At 41.8% G+C, this 24,645-nt stretch overlaps 1 protein-coding gene across 3 annotated transcripts; it reads left to right on the forward strand.

The window, feature by feature from the left end:
• The first annotated feature begins 527 nt into the window (after window positions 1-527).
• Window positions 528-24,645, forward strand: TMEM242 (transmembrane protein 242). 3 transcript variants are annotated; one of them, XM_037391621.1, is made up of 5 exons: window positions 528-684; window positions 2,739-2,839; window positions 8,015-8,152; window positions 18,818-18,872; window positions 23,057-24,645. In XM_037391621.1, the coding sequence occupies exons 1-5, from the start codon at window positions 555-557 to the stop codon at window positions 23,074-23,076; spliced, it is 444 nt and encodes a 147-aa protein (XP_037247518.1). In that variant the 5' UTR covers window positions 528-554; the 3' UTR covers window positions 23,077-24,645. The 3 variants fall into 3 exon arrangements, with proteins under 3 accessions (XP_037247518.1, XP_037247517.1, XP_037247519.1); XM_037391620.1 differs by lacking the exon at window positions 18,818-18,872 and having other exon boundaries at window positions 535-684; window positions 23,057-24,279; XM_037391622.1 differs by lacking the exons at window positions 528-684; window positions 18,818-18,872 and adding an exon at window positions 2,212-2,288 and having other exon boundaries at window positions 23,057-23,313.

Consider the following 24,645-nt stretch of genomic DNA (forward strand, 5'->3'; position numbering starts at 1 on the left):
TTCACGAGAAGTAGGAATCTCTCCCGGTTTTGCTCCGCGATGCCCATGCCGCTGTCCCGCAGGCTCCAACACCCCCCCCCCCGGGAGCCTGCGACAAGAGCCCCGATGTCACAGGCGTTGCCATCTGCCGCCAAGTGTCCCTCTGCGCGGCCCGGGCTGTGGGGGCCACCGACTGCGCCCCAACGACGGGCCCTCGCCGACGGGGCGGCTGGCAGCGGCATCGGAGCCGGCAGCGGCCGAGGGACCCCCGGGCCCCGGCTCACCGGGGCGCCCCCGCCCCGGGGCACGCTCTGCCGCCGGCGCCAGCGCCCCGAGCCGCCGCCCGGGCGCGCAGGGGGGCGCAGCCGCCTCGGCCACCGGTGAGGCGCCCCCGGGGCTCCCGCGCCCCGTCCGCGGGGCCACAGCGGCCGGCCAGGCCCCCGGGGGCAGCTGGTGCCCGCCGGCACGGCCCGGGCGGCGCAGGAGGGACGGCGGCTGCGCGTCCCGGCCCAGCTCCGTTCCCTTCCGGGTAGCGGCCCGCAGCCACCGCCTCTTCCTGCTCCCGGCCCGGCGCCATGGGGGCGGCTGTCGGCGCGGACGGCCGGGAGGGGGCAGCGGCGGCGGCTCCGCTGGATGCCGGGTGCGGGCTGCCCCGGGGGGCTGGCAGCCCTGCGGCGTCCCAGGACAAGCTCTTCTTAATCAAAGGTGCAGAGCGCCCTCCTCCCCTCCCCCCCTCCGCCCGCACGGGTCAGCGGCGAGCAGCAGGTGCGGGAGCCCCGTGCCGCCGGTCCCGGCCGCCGGGAGGGCGGCATCGCAGCCGGAGGGCTGCCCGTGCCTCCTTTGCCGTAGCTCGGGGTCTGCCTGCCCCGCTCCTGTCCCCGCGGAGCCGCCCGGGCGCTGGGACGGCCTCGGGCAAGGCGTCTGGATGCAGCGAGGGAGCCCCGCAACGCCGCCCGCCTTTCCCCCCCCATCCGGCGGCGGCGCTCGTCGCCCCTCAGCCGCCCGCCCCCGCCGCGGGGCTTCGGGCTCGGCGCGGGCTGCCCCAGCGCTGCCGAGCGGGGTCCGGGGCCCTGAGGCGGGGGCGGCAGCGGGGTGCAAAGGTGCCCGGGCCGAGGACGGCAGCGAGATGGCGGCGGGGGCTGGAGGGAGATTAACCCTGCGGGGGTGGGAGCGGGGTCCGCGCCTAGCACTGCCGGGAACCCCTGAGCAGCCGCTGGCAGAGGCGGCTCGTACGGGGCACAGAGGCGCTGCGGGCTCCTGAAGCAGTTCCCGTAACCAGACCAGCGGGTCTCCCGGCCCGGTGCCGGCCGCAGCAGCTGAGGCGCGGGGAGAGCCCGGCCTGGGAGCGGGGCCGCAGCCCCCCGCCGGGCGGCCCCAACCACTGCCCGGGCTCCGGGCGCCCCCTGGCGGAGCGGCGGCCGCAGCTCCTCCCGCTCACTCGCCCAGGCTGCCCGGTCCCGTCCCGTCCCGTGGCGGAGGCGGGCAGCGGCGGGGCCGGGCCGCCGGGTGGGTGCTCCCCGGCTCGCAGCGGGGTCCGTGCCTCTGCGAGCGTGTCGGGCAGGGCGCTGTCCCCTGCGGCCGCGCACCTTGCCCACCCCTGCAGCGCTAGCCGGCCCCTCCCGAGGAGGCCGTGCATCGAGCTCCGCCGCTTTGAGAAGTTAATTTAAAAGCAGTTATTTCTGAAATCGGGGAGATCTCGGTTGGCAGACCTTGAAATGTAAAGCGCAGGGGGCGCGCAGAGCTCAGGCAGCCCGTGAGGGCTTTCAGCTCCCAGGCGCAAGAGGTGCTTTATGGATTTCGTTGACACAAGTACAGCAAACTTCTACATCATAATAACAGGATCATTAATTTTTTATAAGTAAGACATATAAACATGTTTTGCTTCTTACTTCCTGTTCAGACCAGTTTTTTAATTACCTAACTGGTATTTGGAAAGGAATACGGGGGAAAACAGGCTGGGTGTCGATAGCTGCAAAGGAATAACTTGTAATCCCTTGAATTTTTTTAATATTAGTATGAATCAGATGGGTTTGTACTTAGTCTTGGTAACATGCCTGTTTTTTTAAAAACATGCCTGTTTTTTTAAAAAGTGGGCAGGTATGGTTACATGTGCCTTTGATGTAAGAGCCAGAAGGATCAAGGGACCCGAAGTGGCTTTGGGAACACTCCGAAAGAACTGAAAAGCGAGCAATGCTTTCTGTCCTGGAAAAGCTTCCTGCTCGTCTCATTTTCTTTTTTTAAATAGAGCATTGGAACATAAAACGAAGAAAGCTGAAGAACAAGTGTTGTATATGGAATGGTCTTCAGAGGTGCTGGTGGATTTTCAGGTGGCCATTTGAAATAACAAGTGATGCAACAAATATAACTACATCTGCCTGTTGGGGAAGGGTGAGGCATAACTAGAGAACAAGATGATTTTAGCAGCCTGGCTCTGGAGTGAGAAATTTCAAAATACTGTGAAAAGGCATCATGGGATTTGAATGATTTGTGTGTGTGTGTGTGGCTTGAAAATAGGTACACTTGCCATTAATCTTGACAGTGCTCTATTTCATAGAATCAATATTATTTCTTGCCATATGGAGTTAATGTAAATAATGTAGACAGCTGTGCCTTTCCCTTCAGCATGTGCTGACAGATCTTAATTTTTTAGGTTTTATTTTCAAAAAGGTTTGGTTTTGTGGTTTTGGTTTTTGTTGATTTTTTTTTTTTCCTCCCCTTAACGAAATCTTCATTTTTATTTCTTAAACTTTTCTTGGCAGGTGGAATTTTTCTAGGTACCGTTGCTACAGCAGGAATGATGGCAGGTTTTGGCACCACACTTGCCATGACAAAAAAGAAGAACCCAGACTGGTTCAGTAAGGTTTGTTGCTTTTAAACTGTTTTCTGATTGTGATATGCAGGAAATAAGAATGCATCAAATGCTGTATAGAAATGTTGATGTATGTGGAGTTTGGCTGTACAAAGTTGATGGTGAGAGCGCTAGACAATTGAAGTCAGTAGGGGTAGGATTAATTTAAAAATTGATTCAGAGTTGGCACTGCTAAGTACTTTAGTATTCAAAATTAGTTGAAATACATAAAGCTTACACTGTTTGCTGGAATCATACTGCTGCTGTATAATGGACTATAATTGAAGGGCTGTGATGTGAACACGCTCCAGAGCCTGTATCCGCCTCAGTGATCCAGTTCACCATGTGGTCCTACAGTGCCACAGTGAATCAGGGAGCGAGGTAACTGCAGTAAGGATGAGAATGAGTAAGTAGGAAGCCTGTAAGTTGTGGAACATGCAAGTAGCATAATTTAGTCAAAATTTAAGCTCTCTCTGCTCCCTTCCCACTGTGTAAGGGGACTGATGAGAGTGGGTATTGGCTTTGTACTATGAGATCTGATGTCCAAAAATAGTCTGATCTTACGCAATTACTAACAGGATCGACCTGAGCATTCTGAAGACAAAAAAATGCATAGCAAAGCTAGCAATTATACCATGTTGGTATATTAATCTGAAATACAGCATATTTAATTGACGAATGCTTTTTTCCTTGCTAAAGCTTTGTTACTGCGCAAAATGTCAAAAATGGACCCTTAAAATTGTTCAGTATTGTCTCCACCAAGCCCATAAAATACAACATATATTAAAGATGTTTTTAGGGAGCTGATAACTTTTTAAAATGTTAATTCAATAACAGTGCATATCAATAGAAAAAAAATTTCTCCATTGCACTTTCTGTCAGAGCCTTTGAATCAGATCACTCACAATCTCCTTTTGTGGTCAGAGAGCATGAGATCCTTCTATTGCCATTCTTTTTTCCTCTGTAGGCTGCTGTTGCATAACCCATCTGTTGCCTTTCCAGCAACAATAAAGCCAGTATGGTTTCTTTTTTGAAATAGGCAAAATGGAAAACTGCATGGGAAGTTATTTTACAGTATTTTTTTAACTTTTTTTTTTTAAAAAAAAAAAGCTCTTTAAAACTTCCTTTTTCCTGAGCATTGCATTTTTTCCAGCTCACGCATATTCTTGGCTGGCTGAGCTGTCCTGTTATCAGTGTGAAATTTATCAAGAGTGACACTACATTGACATCCATGAATATATATGCTACAAATGCCACCAAGTGATACATACTATTTCGATTTTTGCTGAAAACCTGTATCTGCTACTATCTGTGAAAATGAATTACAACGGTTTGCTAGCAAAAATCTGTGATTCCTTGGGCCCCTCAACTTAAATACTGCAAAGTGTAGGAAGATGCTTTTTTGTCGAGCTACTTGTAGGTGAGCAATCTCAAAAAGGGAGGCTAGACTTTGAGAATGATTTAACTGTCTGTAGAGGCTCTCTGAGGCACCAACAAGGTAAACGGTTTTGCAGTGGCATTCTTAATTAAATTTATAGTTACTTAACTGCAAGTAATTTTTAATAACACATCATGTATAATAACAAAAGCGTAACTATGAATAACTACAGATGATTGCATCCTTCTTACATGTTCAGTACCTAAATATTATTTTTATCCATGTTAGGGTGAGGCTGTAGTTTGACAGGTACTTCAAGCAGTCGTCAGCCAGCATTGCTGTTGAAAGACGTAATCCTGCCAGTTCTTAGTTTCTGGCAATTCATGCCAGCCCCTGTAAAGGCACCAATACTTGTGCTACTGGGTTGGTGTGATGATACTGGTTAATTCCGTGGGGTTTTTATTTCTTGCATTAGTTTTAGTCCAAATCAGTCTTCTGATCCCCTTCACTGCATGGCTGGAGTGACTGCATTGGCACAAGCTTGGGGCAAGGTCTGAAGGAATGAGAATTCATGCTCAATGTTGAGAAGAAATGCAAGACCTATTCTTTCAGCATCTTTGCTGGCTTGTGCTAGTTTTTATGTCAGTGAAATGGCAGCATGGAAGTCAGGTGGAAACAGGAAGCAAACATAATGCAGCCTGGGACAGATTTAAATGGTTTTATGGGAGCAAAAAAATAGCAGTTTAGAGGGGAGGCTGTAGCATCACAGCATCATGAACTCATGATTGCATTCAGACTTCCAGGAAGCAACAATATGAGACCCTACTCTTGTAGAGTAGCATTGATGTTACTGGTAAGAGATGAAGCTGAAATTTCACCTACTGTACCTCTTCTGTGGCAGTGAAGTAAATAAATGTAAGCATTTGTGGGACTCATGCCCAAATTGACTCGAAACTGAGATTACATAATTCTGTTTAGTATGAACCACTGCAGAGAACTTCAGTTAAGAAATTATTGGTTAAAATTAAATGCTCAGATGCAGCAGCCTCCTATGATGTGTCCAGTTTTACCGGCATCTATCCAGGTGTTTAGTTTCACAATGGATTATGTCATACAAAATGATTAACATGCTGAATACAATCTAAGAGAGCAGTTGAACACACCATTTATTTTAGGCACTGCTGCCTTTCAGACACGTTCTTATCCACAAGGGGATAGTTAAAGGGTTGAGGCCTGTGTCTGTGAAAAACAACATAATTTCTCCTGCTCCCACTTCCTGCTTATATCCTCCAGAAAAAAAAAAAAGAAGCATATATTTTGGTAACCAAATCAACTATTTCTGCCCTATATTTTCCTGGCCTGGTTTTTAGAAAGACTCAAGTATTGTTTAATAGCTTGTTTTTTAAATTAAGTTGTTGCTTTTTTAAAGAAAAATACAGGACCAGTAATGAAGGTAAGACAATATGTGCTTAGTATAATGGGCTTGTGAATAAAACTCAGTTCTCTTAAAAATGTGCTTTCGTTGGTGACATCTTTTCTGCCATGCTACTGTTGTCTTTTTAAATTATTTAGCATTTCATTGATCAGCTTTCTTGATGCTCTGAACAGTGTATCTGATAATCATATAATAAACTGTCTTGTTTACATAAGTCCTTTTCTGTGTACTTAATACCCTGAGGAATCAGCGTGTAACTGAATGCTGTTTGACTGCTGTCAGTAAAACCAGATCAGTTGTTTCCACTTACCACTATTTTTCTGGGGCAATCAAGCATTTAAATAGTATTTGAATGGGTTAGGGGTTTTTTTCCTCAGCAATTTTCACAGGTAATGACTCCTATTTAAAGATTCTGTGTAGAGGATATTTTTGTCCATTCATTTCCCATCTTTCAAATGGGCGAAATTTTTCTGCATGTTGTTGCATATGGTTAGACTATAGAACCAGGAAAAATGTCAAATAATTATCAGCATTTTAAATCTACTCAAAGCAGTCACTGCTGAAAGAGTTATGAAAGTTCATTAGCTATGGTAAGGAAACAATAGGATGTGGTATATAGTGTGACTAGAGATTTCTGCTGTTTGTGTCTGTGTGTGTGCTTGCAGAGCATTGTTTTGTTAACAGCTTCCACTTCAGGATGTCCAAATCAGAATAAATAAGGATCAAGATTTGTCCTTGGGTAACTGTGCCTACAGCTAAATCCTAAGGAAATGTGTTAATGCTGAGGACTGTCTGAGGATCATTTTAATATTTCAATAATTAGGAAGCCAGGAGGAAAAAAACCTGCTGGAGCTATTTCACTGACCTAACACCATAGTGATAAACACTACATATGTTTAATTATATCAAAGAAGAAAGAAGAACCATTAAAAAAAAAATCATCATCTTAAAGCAAGAATACAAAATATTTTTTTCCCACTTTTTGTGATTAATAGAGAAGTGCAGCTCTTTGGCATGTTTTGGAGGAAAATGTTTTGGATCCTTTTGCAAGTTAGTTTTACTTTTCAGTATTTTAGACTGTAGATGAACTAATTCTTTTCTGAATATATTTGTATGCTTGCAGCCTTATTTATGTTTACCTCTGAGCAATAATTTTTTTTTTTCTCCAAGATACCCAGTAAGTAAGTAGGACTGTTCAGTTGTCTAAGGGCCATAGATGCCAGTCTAACATTTACCATCTGGAGTCTGGGTTTCCATGTGAAGAATTGAACAGTGATCCTTTGAGGAAAAAAACCCAACCAAATCCTCTTGCTGATGTTTACCACAATGAGCAAAAGGATTATGTCTGTCTTACTGCTGTTGCAGGCTACATAGGCTGAGGCTGTCCTATACCAAATAGGTACAGTAAGGTGGGTGTTGTGAGATGAGATCAACTGGCCAACAGTGAATGTGTGGTGGAAATTGATTGACATCAGCCAGTGTGTGGCTTATGCCCTTAGTAGCTGCAATTTATGTGCTGTGATGGAGAAGGTTTCATTGCTGTTGGGACCTCATTGTGGCTGGGGCTCTGTTGTTCTTGGCCTGAGGTGGCTTTTCCAAGTGACAGTTTTGTGTTTTCAGGACTCATGGCAGACTCTTATGCAGCTGTATCTTAACAAATGGTTAAAACCACCTACTCTTGTTTCTGATAAAAATGAGAAGTATGGAGGCTGCAGAGCATTTTCCATGTTGCCCCTTGGTGAACTCCGCAGGGGGAAGGGTTCAGCGTTATTTGCTCTTCACAAAATTTCCCTAAGTGGTTTCCAGAGCTCCTTCAGAATTGCAGCCCCTTGAAATTAGTCTCTCAGTCACTGTTATATCCTCTCTGTGTCCAGATGAAAGCTACTTGGGTTCTTCCAGTTGCTTACCCTGCTGTTTCAGGAGTGCAGATAAAGACCTTGTAGGCCAACAGTTGCCCCACACCTGTACCCCTCAAGAAAAAGTACCAAAATCAATGACCTACAGTGATTATGTTCTGATGTGACTGGCATAAGGGCTTGTAACTGATTTTGGTTAAGTTTTGTATTTTGACTGGTGGGATAACTAAGTGTTGGACTCTGTGCCAATGAAACGGTTGACTTCAGCATTTCTGGGTAATAAAAATCATCCCCAGGTGGTACTGGCAACCATGAAAGCTGATCCTGGTGGGAAGGCAGCTCATCTACCCGCTTCCTTGGGTCTTTGGGTCTGCTGGCAGCCATAACAGTTTCTGTGGTCATACTAGTACAGCTGGCAAGTCAGGAAAAATGCTAGATCACTAAGTGAACTTACTTAGTTTATATTTTTTTCCCAATTATTGTTCACTTTGTATTGATCACTTTATTTTTGGTTGTAGGGGATTACTGCCACAGCTGCACTACCAGAGAGTGGTTCATCACTGGCCTTACGAGCCCTAGGATGGGGCTCCCTCTATGCGTGGTGCGGAGTTGGATTGCTAAGTTTTGCCATCTGGAAGGCTCTGGGTGTGCACAGTGTGAGTAGCAAGTGTGATCCCCTCAAATGCCATATTTTTCCTCGGGTAATGCATCTTGGGGGGGCATTTCTGCACTGCTTCAGCCTAGGAGTTACACATTCATTCATTCATTCACAGATAGATTGACTAACCAGAGTGTATGCACACAGGGAAGGCATTCTTATATCTGCAAAAAATGGGATGTTGTGGGAGGAGACAATTTGGGGGGAGGAACAATTTTGTCCTGCTTATGTTTATTTGCACAGATGTTTCAGATTCTTCACAAAAGACACAGTGTTCTAATTTAGAGACTAAAATAGTAGCCACAAACTTTCTGTATCTTTTGCTTACTGAATTGAAGGCTACCCCCTGAATCCTATCTTTAGAGTATTTATTTGTCCAAGTTCCATTTTTTTGCATCAGGACACTTGGGCATAAGAAAAAACCGAGGGGAAACCAGCTTGCTTTCTAGTGCATTTCTGGAAGGGACAAGGGGGCAGGAGATTGAGTTTCACATGCAATAGAATGTGACATCAAGGCAAAGAAACTCAGGAAACATCTGTACATCCCAAGAGGCTGAGGCTGTCTTTAGTAAATTGCTTATGTTCCAGTGTTTCACAGTGTTGAGTGTGAACACTGAAGTGTATGTAAGCAGTAATGAGCCATGACTTGAGAGTCCCCTGCAGCTTTAAGTTCGGCAGAGCTGTCTGCATCCTCTTTAGGACTAGGAATGAATAGACTTCCTTTACCTTCCATGGCGAGTTATTTATATATTCGGCAAAGTGTCTCCCAAAACTAAAAGGAAGAAGATACTGCTTCATCCCAGTACTGTTCTCATTAATGTCTTTATTCAAGTTCTCACTTCTTGTCTACTCTGCTGATGTATCCTGTAGGTCATGATTTTGATCCCAACATGCAGCACTACACAGTGCCTTCCTTATTCCTTAGTTTTCAATGTTGATTCTCAATAGGAGGCAGTAAAGGAAGGCAAAACGCCAAAAAAGCATAGCAGGACACAGGAAACAGCAACAACACAATTTGTTTAAACTCCAGTCCTTCTTGTGAGGCTGTAGTGGAACGGCAGAGAAGGGGTAGGAAGGGCGGGAGTACCCGTTTATGCTCTGCGTGCTGAGCTCCATCAGTCCACTCAGTTTACTGTCAGTTATATTATCAGCCAAAAGGATTCGTTTCACGCTATGCTGCCGATTCTGATTTTCGTTCTGTCAGAGTACTTCTGGTCCTGCTGAAGGACAGCGGAATCTGACCCTAGTCTGCAATTTACATGAACCGTTTTTTGGTGAGCTTGATTTTTACCTCCTTTGACTTCTGTACTAGCCTAGACCCACAGTTGCCTGGTTTCCCTCTGAGGCTGCTTTCCTTGGGACTGCTGACATGGAACATCCTTGTAAGCTTGAGATGGCCAAGTCCCAGGACATGCCAGAGGCTAATGGGGCTTCTGGTTACCTGACAGCAGCGGCTTTTGTGTCGGAGGCATATAGCATGCTGCAGGCCATGGGAGAGACTCGTTGAGCATTGTGCCTAGTCAGAAAGCTTTACCTTATTGTATTGTGTGTTGTGTTATTGTTGAAAGGAGTTGGGGGAAGCTGTTTTAAGAGGCTTTTGCAAATGCCTGTTGGTATAGGTTTCTGCTGTGGAGCGCTTACGTTTCACTGTCGTGCGTGGTGAGAACTGCAGACGCTGACGGAAGCAAGATTTCTGTCAGGAGACTGTGTCTGCACATGATTTCGAACAGCTCGCTCTCTGCTCTCCACTGACATACTTATTGCATTCACTATTGACTTTTAAATTCCCACGGCAGAAGGGAACCACATACAATAGTGCTACTCATTATTGCAGAATCAAAAATTAGCGATTTGTAGATTTCCTGTCACACATTTCTTTTTCCTGTTTTACTATATATCTGTTGAAATCAAATATGTTTAAAATTGCTGGAGGCACAAAAGCGGAAGTATGTTAAAAATGAAATATTTTGACCAAAGAGAAGAGGTTTATTAGCATTAAAATATATTTCTAGAGTAAGTCATATTTCTTTTTTTTACTGTTGTTGATTCTTTTTGGATACTGCTTTAACATAACACTCAGGAGCAAACACTGGCTATTGAAAGATAGTATTTTTGTCCTTAAATATCATCTTCCTGAACAGGTGAGGTTAGGTAAGGGTTATAAGCTGCCTGGTACATCATTAGTTCTGAACTCTTTAACATAGCTCATTTTAAGGAGGGCCTCTTTTTTTTTTTTTTTTTTTTTTAAATTTTCCTATTTCAGGGGGACGTTCTGATACTTTCGAAAATTCTTAATTGCTATCATGTAACCAGAGATAATAAATTAACAATCAGTCACTTAAAATACTGATTTTTAAGGACACACATTAGATGCATGTGTTGTGTCTAATAATTATAAGATAGACACAAAAAAATTAAGTTTTATTTGTGGGAAAGTACTGAAGTGATCACTGAAATAGTTTCTTTCCACATGATCTGTTCAGACCACAGGACACCACAGATACTGCACTAAGCTCAGCATTTTCAAATGAACGTTTTAGTTTCAGTTAAGCTTTTTAAAAAGAGGGTCTTACAGATTTACCTGAATAACAATGTCTTGAGCCTTCAGCGTGGTTGAGCGCTGTGAATTCAGTTGCTCTGTAGTACCTGCAGGTTCCCAATACTTGTAGAAGTTCAAGTTACAGTTTCAAACACAGTATCAAGATTAGAAAGCTATGAACTTAACGCAGACTTTAGCCCTGGAAAGTGCTGTACTATACATGACCTGAGGGGAGACTCGGCTGATTTTGATGCCAGGAGTCTGTGAACTTGTAACTAAAGCTTTGGCAGCTGGACAAAGCTGCTTCACCTTAACTGCCTTTAACAGTAACCAGCAGCTCCTGGGACCTGCTAATTTGTGATCCGGCCCTGCTAGGCAGCAGTTTGATGTGTTGTAGAGCTACTGGTAATAGTGGTAACAGTCCTGACAGTTAATATAGTCTCTTGATATTAAATTATTAAGGATAATAACATTCGGATTGTAAGCAATGCAGATGTTTCATTTAGCAAACAAGCAAGCTGCTTCTGTCACATGTGGGAGTTCGTTAACTCCAGCGCTTTCTGAAATCCATTGTCAACTATATTCACTGTGACTGTCTTGGTGGGATCTTAGTGGATAAAGGACTGACCTTCGCTTGCAGAGTTTGCAGGGGAGTTCCGAGTCAAGTAAGACTGAGTTGCTAAGTGTTGTTTAATGCCTCATGTCATCTCCAGGAGTAAAATACAAGAAGCCACAGCGGAAAATCAGACATGATGGTTTGGCAGGCATCACACCAAAAAGGAGCAGGGGAGCTAGCAGATCTTGAAGCGTAGCTGGTTTGGCCAGGAAAGCCATTGAGCAGTTCCACTCCTGACTGGCCATCCCGTGGAGACGGCTGAACCTCGTGCATGCCACAGCTTGGGCTGGCTTTGCTTTGCAGGAGGAGGAGAGCAAAGCTCCTCGGTGAATTTGGAGATGTGCGGTGAAAGCTGTGCTCAGTGCTCTTGGCGCTGTGAACTCTGCTGGCGTTAGCCATGGGCTGGGCCGAAACGGGGCTGTGCAAGGGGAGTGACTGAATTGCCCCAATCGTCCTGTCAGCGTGCCAGCCATAAACCCGTTGTGATCATACCGGTGTCCGCAGGAAGAGGTGGCGAGCGTCTCCCACGCGCTGCCAGGATTTCTGGCGCTCCGGGGGGGAAGGGGCCTGCGTTACCGCCCGCCGCCGCCAGGCGCCGCTCGGGGGCGAGGCGGGAGCGCGGGGGCGGCTCCGCGGCGCTGCAGCGACACCTGCTGGTGGAGCCGCGGCAGCAGTGGCGGCGGCGAGAGGAGCCCGGTCGGGGTGAGCGGGTCTGATCGTCTCGCACCGACCCGGATTTCAGACCTGGCGGTGCGGTAGTGGCAGACGGTGTTGCCGTTAGTTAGAGCCCGGAAGAGCGGTTTCCCATGGTATCATTGCCAGAACACTGATTTTTAACGTTTGGGGATGTGTTTCCTAGAAGCACAAATTATCAGGTATTATTAGGATAATATGTATTTCTCTAAGCTTTGTGACTGTTTAAATTATCTTGTCACCACTTACAAAGTCAGAGATAAAATGACAAGAGCAAACTGGCACGATATTTCCTTGATGAGTTATAATTGCTGTAATTAGTCCATGTCCGTCATTCTGAAGCAGCGTCGCCATTGCTCAGCAGTTTGTGTCGTGGAAAGAAGCTGAAGCCACGGTTCAGCGTGCCTCATCCTTACAGCTTCTGAGGCAGCCTGTGCTTGCCATAGAAGCAAGTCATTGCTAAGATCTGTTCCAGACACTGAGGTGGTGCACTGGCTTTGGTGATAATAGATTTTTGTTTAATCTTTGTGGTTTATTGGTTTTTAAAACAGTGCTATGACAGTGCCTACTTCCAGCTCTTAAATGGCTTTATTGTTAAAGGTGGGTTCCCTGTAGCTTTAGTCTGCTGCTTTTTATGCCAGCATGAAAACCCAGGGGTGATAGTAAGTAACTGATCTTTATATCTAAGGGATATAAAAGATTTTATGCTGTTTCAGGTTGGGTTGTTAATATCCCCTGACTGCAGTAACCACTCTTGTAATCTAAGAACAGGCTGGTAAGTAGTAAACCCAACTAAATTCCAGTCAACTTTTATTCCTAAGTGGAGAAGTGGTAGATCAGTGAGGGCTTGGTGTGACAATGGTTTAAGTTCTGTTTTTCAATAATGTAAAAGAGAAATCTTCATTTTCAGAACCTTAGGAGATGGTGGTTATCAAGTTTTATATAGTACCTCTTGCAGAAAATAACCAGCTGTTAGTAATAAACCTTTTGAACTTGCAACTTGCTCCCAGCCATGGCTTAGGAAAATATTTAAAGTCAGTCCCGCTCTGATTATCTTTGGTCGTAGAAGCTGTCTATATTAGCAAGTATCACCGACCAGCAGCGCTGGAGCAGTGAAGCAGTTGGGGCCTGAGGACCTGACACCTACAACCATTCAGGGGCTTTTTCAAATTTGGACTGACTCTGGCCTTGCCCCATGGCTTGAATGCCTGCTTGCAGTTGGAGTATGTTATGTGCGCTCCTAGAGCGCTGCTTCAGTTTTGTGTCACCGTAAAGAAACTCAGTTCATGTATTCTGAGACAGTACACAAACTCATGCCTAGTAAGCATGGACATCTGGGAGATCTGCTGCTGGAGGGCACTCCTGATCTGAACTCCAGGCTTATCCAGACACACCCACAGTTTCCTCTCTAGGCCCTCAAAAAATAGAAGGGCATGTGAAATGTTAAGCACAAGCTTAATAATTGGCATCTGGCTTGAAACAAAGTGGCACCCCCTTTTTTAACAAGTGTATTTGCTATTTAACAACTTCCACCTCGTGTCATTATCTTACAGGGGTTTGAGCTTGTAACCTCAGAACCCTGTAGCTGCCCACTCCTGGTGCAGTGGGCTGACTGTTTGTGATGCAAAATACAGAGGTCTTGAAATAAATTTTGTGTAAAAAAAAAAAAAAAAAAAAAAAAAAAAGGGTTTGGCCAATTGGTTATTAATATTTTTTTGAAGTTGTGAAGTGTTTTGAAACATCTTATTCCATCATTCTCCATCTGAAATGCTCAATGAAGTTTTAAATTTTCAATTGAATAGTAAATGGTGTTTCACTCAGTAAAAAATTGAAAATGATCTTAAAACCCCTGTTGTTACACTTGACCTAAACAAGTGTTTTCGTGGAAGTGTCAAAAAATTAAACCTTTCTTATTTTATTTACCTGTTCTACAAGTGTGATCCACCATACCTTTTGGTTGCTTGGAAAAATGTTAGTTTCACGATTTTCTACAAATTACAGTTGAGCTGTAAACCCTTGTTTTAAATAAGCAGTTGGGGTTTTTTGTTTGTTTGTTGTTTTGGGTTTTTTTGTTATATTAAATTTGCAGCAATAGAATACTTGACAGGTATTAAAACATACCTGTGAATGCCTGATGTTCTTCTTTTTAGGTTTTTTTTTTAAACCGTCAGTAACTATGAGCCACCTTTTAAATGCAGAACAATACCCTCAGCCCTTGTAGACTGAAGCATACACAATTAACAAACAAGATAAATTATACTTTAAAAACCCTTTTGCTCTTCATGCCCTCAATAAATTAGGTTTTATTTCCTCAGACATAAAAGCATTCATTCTCCCATAGGAAAAGGGCCAGGATGATTCATATGAAGGTTTGTGTGATTCTGATTGTTGCTTCCACATCTGTTCCATGGAAAGCTGTAAAAATAGCGAGAAGAATTGCTTAGCAAATTGTAACTAATATAGTTATAAAATATTAGTTTATCATTTTTATGGTGACTCCTAATGAAATATCCTGGTTTTCATTGGTCTCAACCTTTAAAATATTAACAGACTAAAACAACTGCACAGCTGTAAAGAGACATCTAAAACAATTAAAGCAATAGAGAATACATGCTTACCATGGTTTTGTTGGTAAGGACATTTCCTCGGTGGGCAGATTTTCTCTAGAGGAAATCAAACCTCTAAATCACCATTTTAAGCACACAAATAACAACATCCCTCCCGCTTACTTTGAGAGATATTTGATACAATTTTGTGAGACTGTAGTCATAGGTACAGTATAAAAAAGAATATTGGTTTTAAGGATGGATTAATTTAAAAAATAAAATGAGAACATGGAGACATAGTCTTCAAAAGTTATTGGTGTTGGCATCTGTAAATAGTACTAAGAGCTGTAGGTACCAACCAAGTATAGACATATTGCAGGGGCTGAAATTTTTATGCTATTTCATAAATAAACAAATGTTGCTGTAAAAGCAATGTATCTGCTAGAATCATTCTAGAGTCATCCTAGAGTCATTCCTAAATTTTTTATTGATATTAGTTTTTAATTATAGTTGTACCTAATCCTCATCTAAGTATTATTCATGAAGTTTCTATTCCTTATCCTGCTTATGTTTGATTGCATAATAAAGCATGTATTTTCCTTGCTATTTCATGATCATGTATTTCAATATAAATCAAATTTGCCCAGGTTTTTTTAATGTTCTCTTATTTCCTCAACACTTAACCAAAATTTAAGCTTTTAGAAAGAAGATGGAGTACAAGTTAGTTCTTCCTCCTCCTGTTTTTACAGTAAAGCATAAAATACGTACAGAAAACATACACAGAAAAAATACTGCTTTTATTGCCTGATTAGTTTGGTGTGGAGAAGACATATAGGTACCACTGGTATTTTATCCAAGAAGTAAATTAAAATAAAAAGTAACCTATGAACTTCACTGTGTACTTGATCAGGCAGAATGCTTATTCAAGGAATAAGATCGTAATTTTCTTATTGGAAAGCTGCAGATGTAGCAGGGGACAGTTGTAAGTATTGGTCTTGAATATGGGCAGACTGTAACTGTAGCTGTCTTGAGGAGTTACTCTGCTATGTCTTGGGACAGACTTGTAGCTGTTTGCTGCCACCAACCCGTTAAGAAGCTAGAAAGAACAAAACCATGTTCGTCTGTGGTCTGAAATTGCCTCTGTGGAGCAGTTCTGCATCACCATAAGTGGGTTGATCCACTTCTTGGCTGCACTAACTGTGAACTGCAAGTGTACAACTGAAATCTGAGTAAAAGCTTACCTGCTAGGTGCAAATTATTCATGCTATATCTTGGTCCCTTGGGATCTTCCTGTGCTTCATTTAGTGGGGTGGTATGGCCCTGCTGGTCTCGCCCTTCTGTGGTCCAAGACCTCAGCTGCTCTGCTTCCCTGGAGGCACCCAGCCGTCCCTGCCTGGCTCTGGGTGTCACACTGGCTCTGGCAGGTTTCCTGCCTGGAATTCAGCTCCAGTCGAGGCTTATGCATCACTGAAGAGTTTTGGTTTTGTGCTGGCTCTTTTCCCAGCCATGAATCTTACTTGGGGGTGATACATATCATGAATTCCTGGATGTGTAGAGGGAAAAAATTACTCAAGTTGCCCTTTTCAGGAACTGCCTGCTTGCAGACAATTTGTGTTTTTAATTTAATTCAGAAATCCAAGTTACAGCACAGAAGAGCATATGGAGTTGGGACACATCCTGAGATTTCGGGTCCATTAACCAACTTGCTTTATACAGTTAGGTATTTAACTATTTTAAATTTTAAATTACTTCAATATTAATTTTTCAAATTGCCCAGGGTGACTAAGGAGCAGTGACTAATACACTATAATAGACTAATTCTGTGCATGTCCTTTCCAGGCACTCAGATTTGAAAGTAAAATTCTGCAGAACTAAATGTCATGTTCCTCAGTGATTTCAAAAGTATTTCACTCCATTTTTCTTCATGACATGAAAGCCTTTTGCAACAAGGTTGTATAATCCAAACTTTGTACTGTTACTTTTATTTTGAAGCCTGATGTAGCATCACTGAAATCAATGAGAATACTTGAGAATGAGACACTTACTTAGTCACCTTTGACATACTGTATACTACAAAATATACAACAAAAACTTAAATCCTTGGCATTTTATTTCAGAAAGATTAACATGGACATGTATCCAATTTTAAAAGGGTATTTCCATATCTCTGAACCTAAGGAAGTTACTTTTTTGTTTCGGATTGTGGTTTACAAAATCACTGTTTTGGTGCATATAAATTAATAGCTCTTTCCCATTGATCATAAATAGCTTATCATTATTTTATTTTATTTTTAATAATTCAAAATAATCTAGCCATAAACCAGAACAGTTTTGTTTTCTTTAGGCTTTTCTACTAGAATGGCATCTTCTTCCTTTTACAATAGATGTATAGAAAGACACTTTCAGGCTACCAGTTAACAATCTCACTTTTGGGAGCTGAGTGACATTCACACAGAAATTAAAGCAGACAAAGTGGAGCTAGTAAAACACGTTTGTGATGCAGACCAGCTATCTTCCCATTTGTGATATGCATTCATTTCTGAATGAGTAACATGGCTGCTGCATACTTGGACAAGTAAGATGAGGAAGATATTTCATGTGTTTTATCTCTTCATGTGACCCAATCATTGGAAAAGAGGCAGCCTGACCCTTGTGACTTGACAGCTCTCGGTAGTTCACTGGTAATTTGAGACAGAATATGTAGTAGCTGTAGGAAGCTACTACATATGTATAATGAATTGGGAACTGACAGCTGCGTTCTAAACAGTGACGACCCATTCCCCCTCTCCCTGTAAAGTTCACGTAGGTTATTTTCATGTTATTTTTCTTTTTAAAAGCATGGGAACTGTTTTATCCAATTACACAGGATTTATAGGGATAAGTTTCTGGAAAACATGTCTACGTGTTTGTTTAATTTTCGGCACTGTAAATGGCCCTCTTGATTTCAAAGAGAGTATTCAACACTGCATAAAGTTAAGCATGTGTGTAAGTCTCCATGGGATAGGGGGTTAATAGGAGCTCTTGACTTCTCTAGATGCTTTAATAAAATTCTGCTGCTGCTTTTCTTTTCTCTTTGCAAGCCTGAAACACTGTAATCGGCAAACAGGATTTGAACAGTGTACTGTAACAGTGCAGCGTAAGACAGTTAAATATTGGATGTATTCTGCAGGATTGACCCTCTGAGGGCCATTTTCATATACCTGTAGTTCTGAATAATCCAAGCATTCATAATGCCTTTGCCAATGATGTGTAAGGTCTGAGAATATGAACCAGGGCTCTATTTTCCTGCTTACTTTAGAGGTTGACATGCAAACTGGCACAGGGTGACCTGCAGTGAGTGCCCCAGTTTACACTGAGACTCAGAGAATCACCCTCAGCAGCAGGCTGCCTGCTCTGCTCTTCAGTACTGTAAGGGCTCACGCTTGCCGTTTTCTACAAATAACTTGCTATTTCTGTATGTGGACCTTGGTAATTGTTTGCTCACAAGGGCAGTAGCAATTATTTTAAGATATGGGAAAAGGTGGCAAGCACAGTCCTTGCTGATGCTTTTAGATCCAGGGCAGCCCATCTCATCCTCGGGCGTTAGGAAATGGAAGGTGGCTGAGGAGAACGCAGGGAATGTACGTACTGTATTCTGCTGCCAGTCGATATTCCAGTTCAGGGCATCTAACCTCATTTCACTTGGAAGCTAATGTAAGCAGTTCTTACTGGTGCAAGTACTGAAATAGGAAACTAATAATTCCTAGAATCTGGGTTGGCCTATTATGAATGTCAGACATTAAGGAGAACATTTCTTCGTAAAACTTTCATTCTAGGATTCAAATAGACTCTTTTAGCCCCTCTTTCATTCATTTTAATATGAACGGCCACATAAGTGCTCTCAGTAATAGTGCTATCCCAATTTTTGCATGACATTCTGTCAACGATGTACATTAAAAAGAGATTATTAAATGGAAGATGCTTTTAGGTCCCCATATTTTTGCCATCTGAGGCAGGATCATTAGGTTAAGATAAGAAAATAACAGTGATCTGTAGCTATTACAGATTATTTAATGCAGTAAGGTAGATGATACCCTTTTAGAAAGAAGCCTGACAGAGGTGGAACAGTTACTGTAATTATTTGGCAAGAAAAACAGCGTCAAGCTTTGCAATATCTGTGATAAAAAAATAAAATTCATTTGAGTGAAATTCACTTCAGAGAGTTGCCTCCAGGAATGGAGCATGCTGGAATGTTAAGAAATGTGTTACAAATCGCTCATGTACCACTAGGTTCAGAAGCAACAGCTAAGAGAGTGGCCTGCAGTACTGAAGGCAGCAGAACGAGGTAAAATACATTCAGCTTTTTGCTGGTTACTGCGCTGTTAATTGAAGACATCATAACAGTTGAACCGAGTACCCCAGTGTCAGCGTGGCTGACAATAATAAAGAGGCAGGCATTTCAGTGAATTATTTCAAAACAATCAAGTACTTAGTACACATATGGCACATTAGATTTCATAATTAAATTAATGCTTTTTGATTTGAGACCACTGGTATGTGTATTGTGGAATCTGGAGGAAATACAGATTTCCAGGAAGGGAGAGGGGAGAAGAGACCTCCTGAATGTCATGTCTGCTAAAAATCCAAAAGGCAAGGCATGACACAGATTCCTAATTGCAGCATTTCCCTCATCGAGAAGTGTGCTTGTCCCCTGAGAGGTAAAGCAGGTAAAGACAAGATCCCAATTCTTGCACCTCAAGTGTGCTGTTTTAATAGAACATAAAGCCAGATTCATCATTACAAGAAGCTCACCACACTGCAGGAGGTGACTGGATACTGGTAAGCCCAGTTTGTTGAAGGACAGCTGGTACATGTTCAGGGAACAAATTCACTACAAGGATCATCTGAAGCTGCAATACACCTGGTATGATGCTGTCAACTAGATGCAAACAAGAACAACCCCAAGGCCAGCGTGAGTTACTTTGGAGGCCAAATATATTCCTAAATATATAAATACATTAAGTAGAGTTTGGCCAGTCAAGGCCCAGAATATCAAGCTGATAGTCTTTGGCTGAAAGATGTCAGCCTAAAATTTGGTGTTAGAACAGTTCATAATCAGGCAGACGTTGTGACTAGGACAGAAGGGATAGGAACTTGGGGATGTGGCTTCCACTGTCATTCGTGTGTGTACACTGGTTCCATTACCTCAGAGAACAGTCACTTTTCAAAGTCTTCTCCATGCTTTTAGGCAGTGGGGCAAGTGGGCTTTAGAGGAGCTCAGAGTGCAGCGAGAACAGTGGCTAGGATTTGGAAGTACATTCAGGATAGCAACAAGCACAAATGTGGAAATGGAGGAAGAAACTCAGAATCTGATGTTATTTAGTGGAACAGAAAAGAAAGAGGAGATACCTTAGAAGTCCAGATCAAAGCCCTAATAAATACTGTACTGCACTTTCTTACTGGGAGGAGATGGAGATGGGGAAGATAGAAGTCCATGCCTAGTACTGTGTTGCTTAATGTATTGTTAGTAAGAACTGAAAAACTGTTGTGGAGAGAAATAATAGGATGCGGTATCTTTTAAGCTGTATTGAAATGAAAATTTCTGCTAAGAGTCGCTGTGCATTTGTATTGTGAAGAAATTGGCCCTGTTTGGACATACTGTATTAGTGGGGCCCATGCCAGTCGCTGTAGATGACACCCTTCTTAAATCGCTGACAACCTAAAGCATAACATTGGGAAGACAATGCACAATGGTGATCAGCTTGGCATTACGATTTATTAAGATAGCTCACTGTCCAGGAATCACAAAGGAAGGTAGTTTGTGGAGAAATATAAAACATGGTCAAAGTTGTGAATTGCAGTGAAAAACTACTTTTTTGCAGAGGGGCCTTGTGGAAAAGGGCATAGATGCTGGTAAGAGAGGAAGTGGTAAGTGAGGCATTGAGTCTGGCATCACTTGCAAAATGATTTTACAAGTAAGCGTCAAAATCTGGGAAGACAAGGCTGAGGAGGTTTTCAGGGAGTGTTCAAAGCAAAAGAAAGACATTGAATATTTCAGATCTGGTCCCGTGTTAAGAGAAAAATTGTTTTTCAGGAAATTAGTTGCTTTTACATGCAGAACATAAATTAGCGTTCTGAGGGGAGAAAAATCTGACTATTTTTAAATCTGCAGCTGCTAGCAGTGTTTTAGTACTTTCTAAATAGATACTGTTTTTCTTTTAGAGCAGAGCCGTATTATTTCACAGACAAGATTTTTTTTGCATTCGAGGGTTAGTTTGGCATGTTAGTAATTACAAGGTAGTTGTTAAGAATGAGGAAACACTGTACTTTTCTGAATGGCTGTCCCAGCCATCATCCCCCTTTTGGAGGCTTTATATAAATGCTTTTAGTTTTCCTTTGGTTTTGTGTGTCTTCAGTGGAGTAACAGAGGCATCCTGTAGAGCTTATGAGTGCATCATTTAAATTTGACACTAAAAGAAATTTAGAAGTCTGTGTTTAGAAACATACAAAAAAATCTACATTGCACCAGATCATTAGCGGATATAAAATGATTTATTTCCAGTTACACCAGCTGAGCTACAGCAGTTTACATCAGGGTAAGATCTGACCATCCCTGTGTTACCAAACAGCCAGGTAATTCTTAGAGGGAGACGGAAGAGTAGAAGAGTTGGTTCACTCTTTAGGAAGTCAGAAGTGTTAAGTAAATTGAGTACTTCCTGAACATCAGAGAGCTGGGGTAGCTTAATTACAGAGGACTGGAAAAAGAGCTAAGCCAAAGCTCCTAAAGCATTTCTTATGTGATGCTTGTATTTAATTGTCAACAGTTGTTTAATGTAGTTTGGGCTGTTCCCCTACTCAGCTCTGATACTGGTGTTTATTATTCTTGGAAATGCTAGCTGTCTATGAGAGGTTTTCAGTTTTAAATAAGCAGCGGAAAATACTAGTTCAGGAGCAATTGTGTGCAATTGCCAAGGTTTTTAAAAACCAAGAATGAATAGTTAATCAAAACAGCTATCTGATCAGAATAAAATACAAAGCAGACAGTGAATTAGCTTTTACAGAAGAACACAATCAGGATAAACCAAAAAAAGACCATTTGGCTCTGCATTTTTCTCCTACTTTATATAACATGTATTTTCATTTGATTAGCAGTACCCAGGTATTTTTACACAAGAACTTTAATTCTAAAAGGCTTTCATCCATCATAGTTAGTTATTGTCTTAGTAAAGGATTGGTAATTTCTTTGTAAATTGTTTCATTCTTTGTACCAGCTGTAACTTGAATAATTGCATTCCAGCAAGGTTTCACTAAAGAAGTACCAATTCTTTGTCAGAATTATTCATATGCAGAAGGACTTGAACAGAAAATGGCTCAAAGGTATTTGTAAAAAAACCTGATGACCCATAACACACAAAATGTAGGCATATTAGAGAAGATTCCTATGTGGCTGTTTAGAATATCTGGATTTCCTGGAACCTCCGTGGGACATACTGCCTGAGACAACATTTGGTCTTCAAGAGGTCGTTGCATCAAGTACTTGAATACCACATCTTGTCTTCTCTGTGTGAATGCCATAGATTCTGTAGGGCTTCCTAAAAATAGCAGTCCAAAACTTGCCTGTACATCCTGCTGTTTGTGTAACAGAATTTTCACTGATTTGACTTTTCCATGCCTATCCTTAAAAAATATATTATACGTAAAAATATATGTAAAAATCTTGGAAGAAAGTAACCTGCTAAATTTAAATATTCTCTTCAAACAGAAGTGACTTTTAAATAAATTTCAGTTCTGGCCTGCCAGGGCTATTGAATCAGACATCGGTGGTAAAATGGTTATCATAAATATAGATTTGGAAATTGCTGTTAATATATTGATATACAGAATATGAAACTAGCAAACTTCCTCTTTCACAATTTCTTAATTTAACAACAGTGCAAGAAAAGCTTGGTCCTGTATATCATTATAAATCCTGTTTTCCTTCCTACTAATGTGTGAATTTGAACAAGACTTTGTTTTTTCAGCTGTATCCATATGGTGGGATAAACCTGAACTGTCAGAGCTGACCAGTATTTTTTATTTAATCCTTGTTTTAAAATCCTTGAACAGACCTATTGGGCCTTTAATGCATTACAAGTGTAGAAAAAGGCACTGTAGAAGAAGTGAACGTATGGGCACATTCTATGGAACTAGTTTTCCTCCAAACAGAAGATTTTATATGTGTGTGTATATATGTATGTAGTTGTTCGTGTAACAGTAGTGAATCATTCAGGCAAGTCGTCCAACTTAGGCAGCCCAGTGTGGTGCTTTAGAAGGGGGGATTGTTGTGGGTCCCTTCATACTTTTTTTCATTTGTTAATCAAACCAACATAATCAGAGGGAAAGTCTTACTTTTCTGTTATTTTTAAAGTCTTTTTACCTCTTCTTTACCTCACACAACTTATTTTGTGGAATAAGCCCGAGATTCATGATACTACTTTATTTGCTTCTTATTAATGGTTAACTGATTTTATTTTTTAATCTCTTTTATAGATGAAAGAATTCCGAACTAAAATGCAGTCAATGTTTCCTGCAATTCCTAAAAATAGTGAGTCCACTGTTGAATGGGAAGACTTACTTAAATCAAAGTGAAAGACTCAGAGCCATTTGGAGATGTCTCGTTCAGCAAGAACAGGAGCAGAAGTAGCAGAAGTGTCCCATCTGAAAAATAAAGAAAACTCAGACTGAGCAAGTTACTGACTGAGTTCACTGAACCTGGGGACACCAGTTAACATGTAGCAGCAAGGGAATTAAAAACAAAACAAAGAAAAACAATTTATATTGTGGTTTTCAGTGTGCTTGGTATAGTTGATTTGTGAGGAAATAAACCCTCCAAGATAAGTTGGTTCCAACTTGAAAAAAGACTTTCTCTTATGAACACTTAAAGTAGAAACTGATCTTCAGTAGGAAATACAAGGACAAAACCCCAATAAACTCTTATCCCATCCTGTGTCTTAAGAGGAATTTTAGGAAATTTCTGTAGGAGACAGATAACAGTACTTTGAGTGACATTTACATGTTCAATTAAGAATATGACCATCAAGTCAATTGTAACAGATCTGTTACTGAGCCTGAAGGTAAAGCATACCACTCTTCTAAAAATAAAGGAGCTACTTAAATTTGCAACAGAGAAAGTATCTAAGCCAAATTATTTTTGTATGTCTGAAGGGAAAGTTTAAAACATCCAATATGCAAGACATACTGAGCTGCTCTATGGAGCATCAGAAGAGAGCTCTACAAAGTGCAGTTTTCTCAGTATTAGCTTTTTTATTGGATTACACAATACTGAACCAGACAGTTTGCATAAAACTCTTTAGTATATTTGTACAGCAATTTAAGTTGTCAGTGAAGATAGTATAAAACAGTGAGATACCCGTCTGTCCTACACAAGTATTTTCAGCTAAGAAAGTGTATGGGCAGGGCTTGTTTTTTTCTGTTTCAGTGGTTCCTGTGGATCTTCCATCAGGAGAAGCAACATGACATTTTCCACACTGCAGCAATCTCATGAAGTGTGGGTGTAAACTAGGAAGAATAATGTCTTATTCAAACATTGTGTTTGCAGAACTGTAGATCTGTAAAAATGCAGAAAGAATAATAAAAAAAGCTATCAGTGAACAATCCTTTGTTGAATTTGCAGTTATCTGGATTTTTTTTATTAATTGCACACAGTCCAGTTAGTAGGTTGTCAGGTTTAATAAAGTTCTCTTAAAACCTGTCTTTTGTGATTAAGTCTTTATATTCCTAGGGAAGAACATAAAAAACCTGTAAATGTCAGATCAATAATAGAGAAGTATGGGTTTCCTATGAAACATGTAAAGTAGTATCTTTAAAGCAACTGAAGTTTAATAGTTGACATCTTCTCCACAGCTTGATGCTTGTAATCAATATTAAGTAAATTGTGGTGAATACTGCTATCATTTGCACATGAAAAATGGTGCTATTTTCATATTTCTGTTCGTGTGCAGGGTGATACCTGTATTGCCTACACTTACGCGTACTAGTGCTGAGTTACCAAGTTTAGCCAAGTAGCCGTGTCATTAAAACCAGTCAAGTACTGAAGTAAATAAAGGCAAATTACATGA

The sequence above is a fragment of the Falco rusticolus genome, chromosome 6 (genome assembly GCF_015220075.1).
Source record: "Falco rusticolus isolate bFalRus1 chromosome 6, bFalRus1.pri, whole genome shotgun sequence".
Lineage (NCBI taxonomy): Eukaryota > Metazoa > Chordata > Aves > Falconiformes > Falconidae > Falco > Falco rusticolus.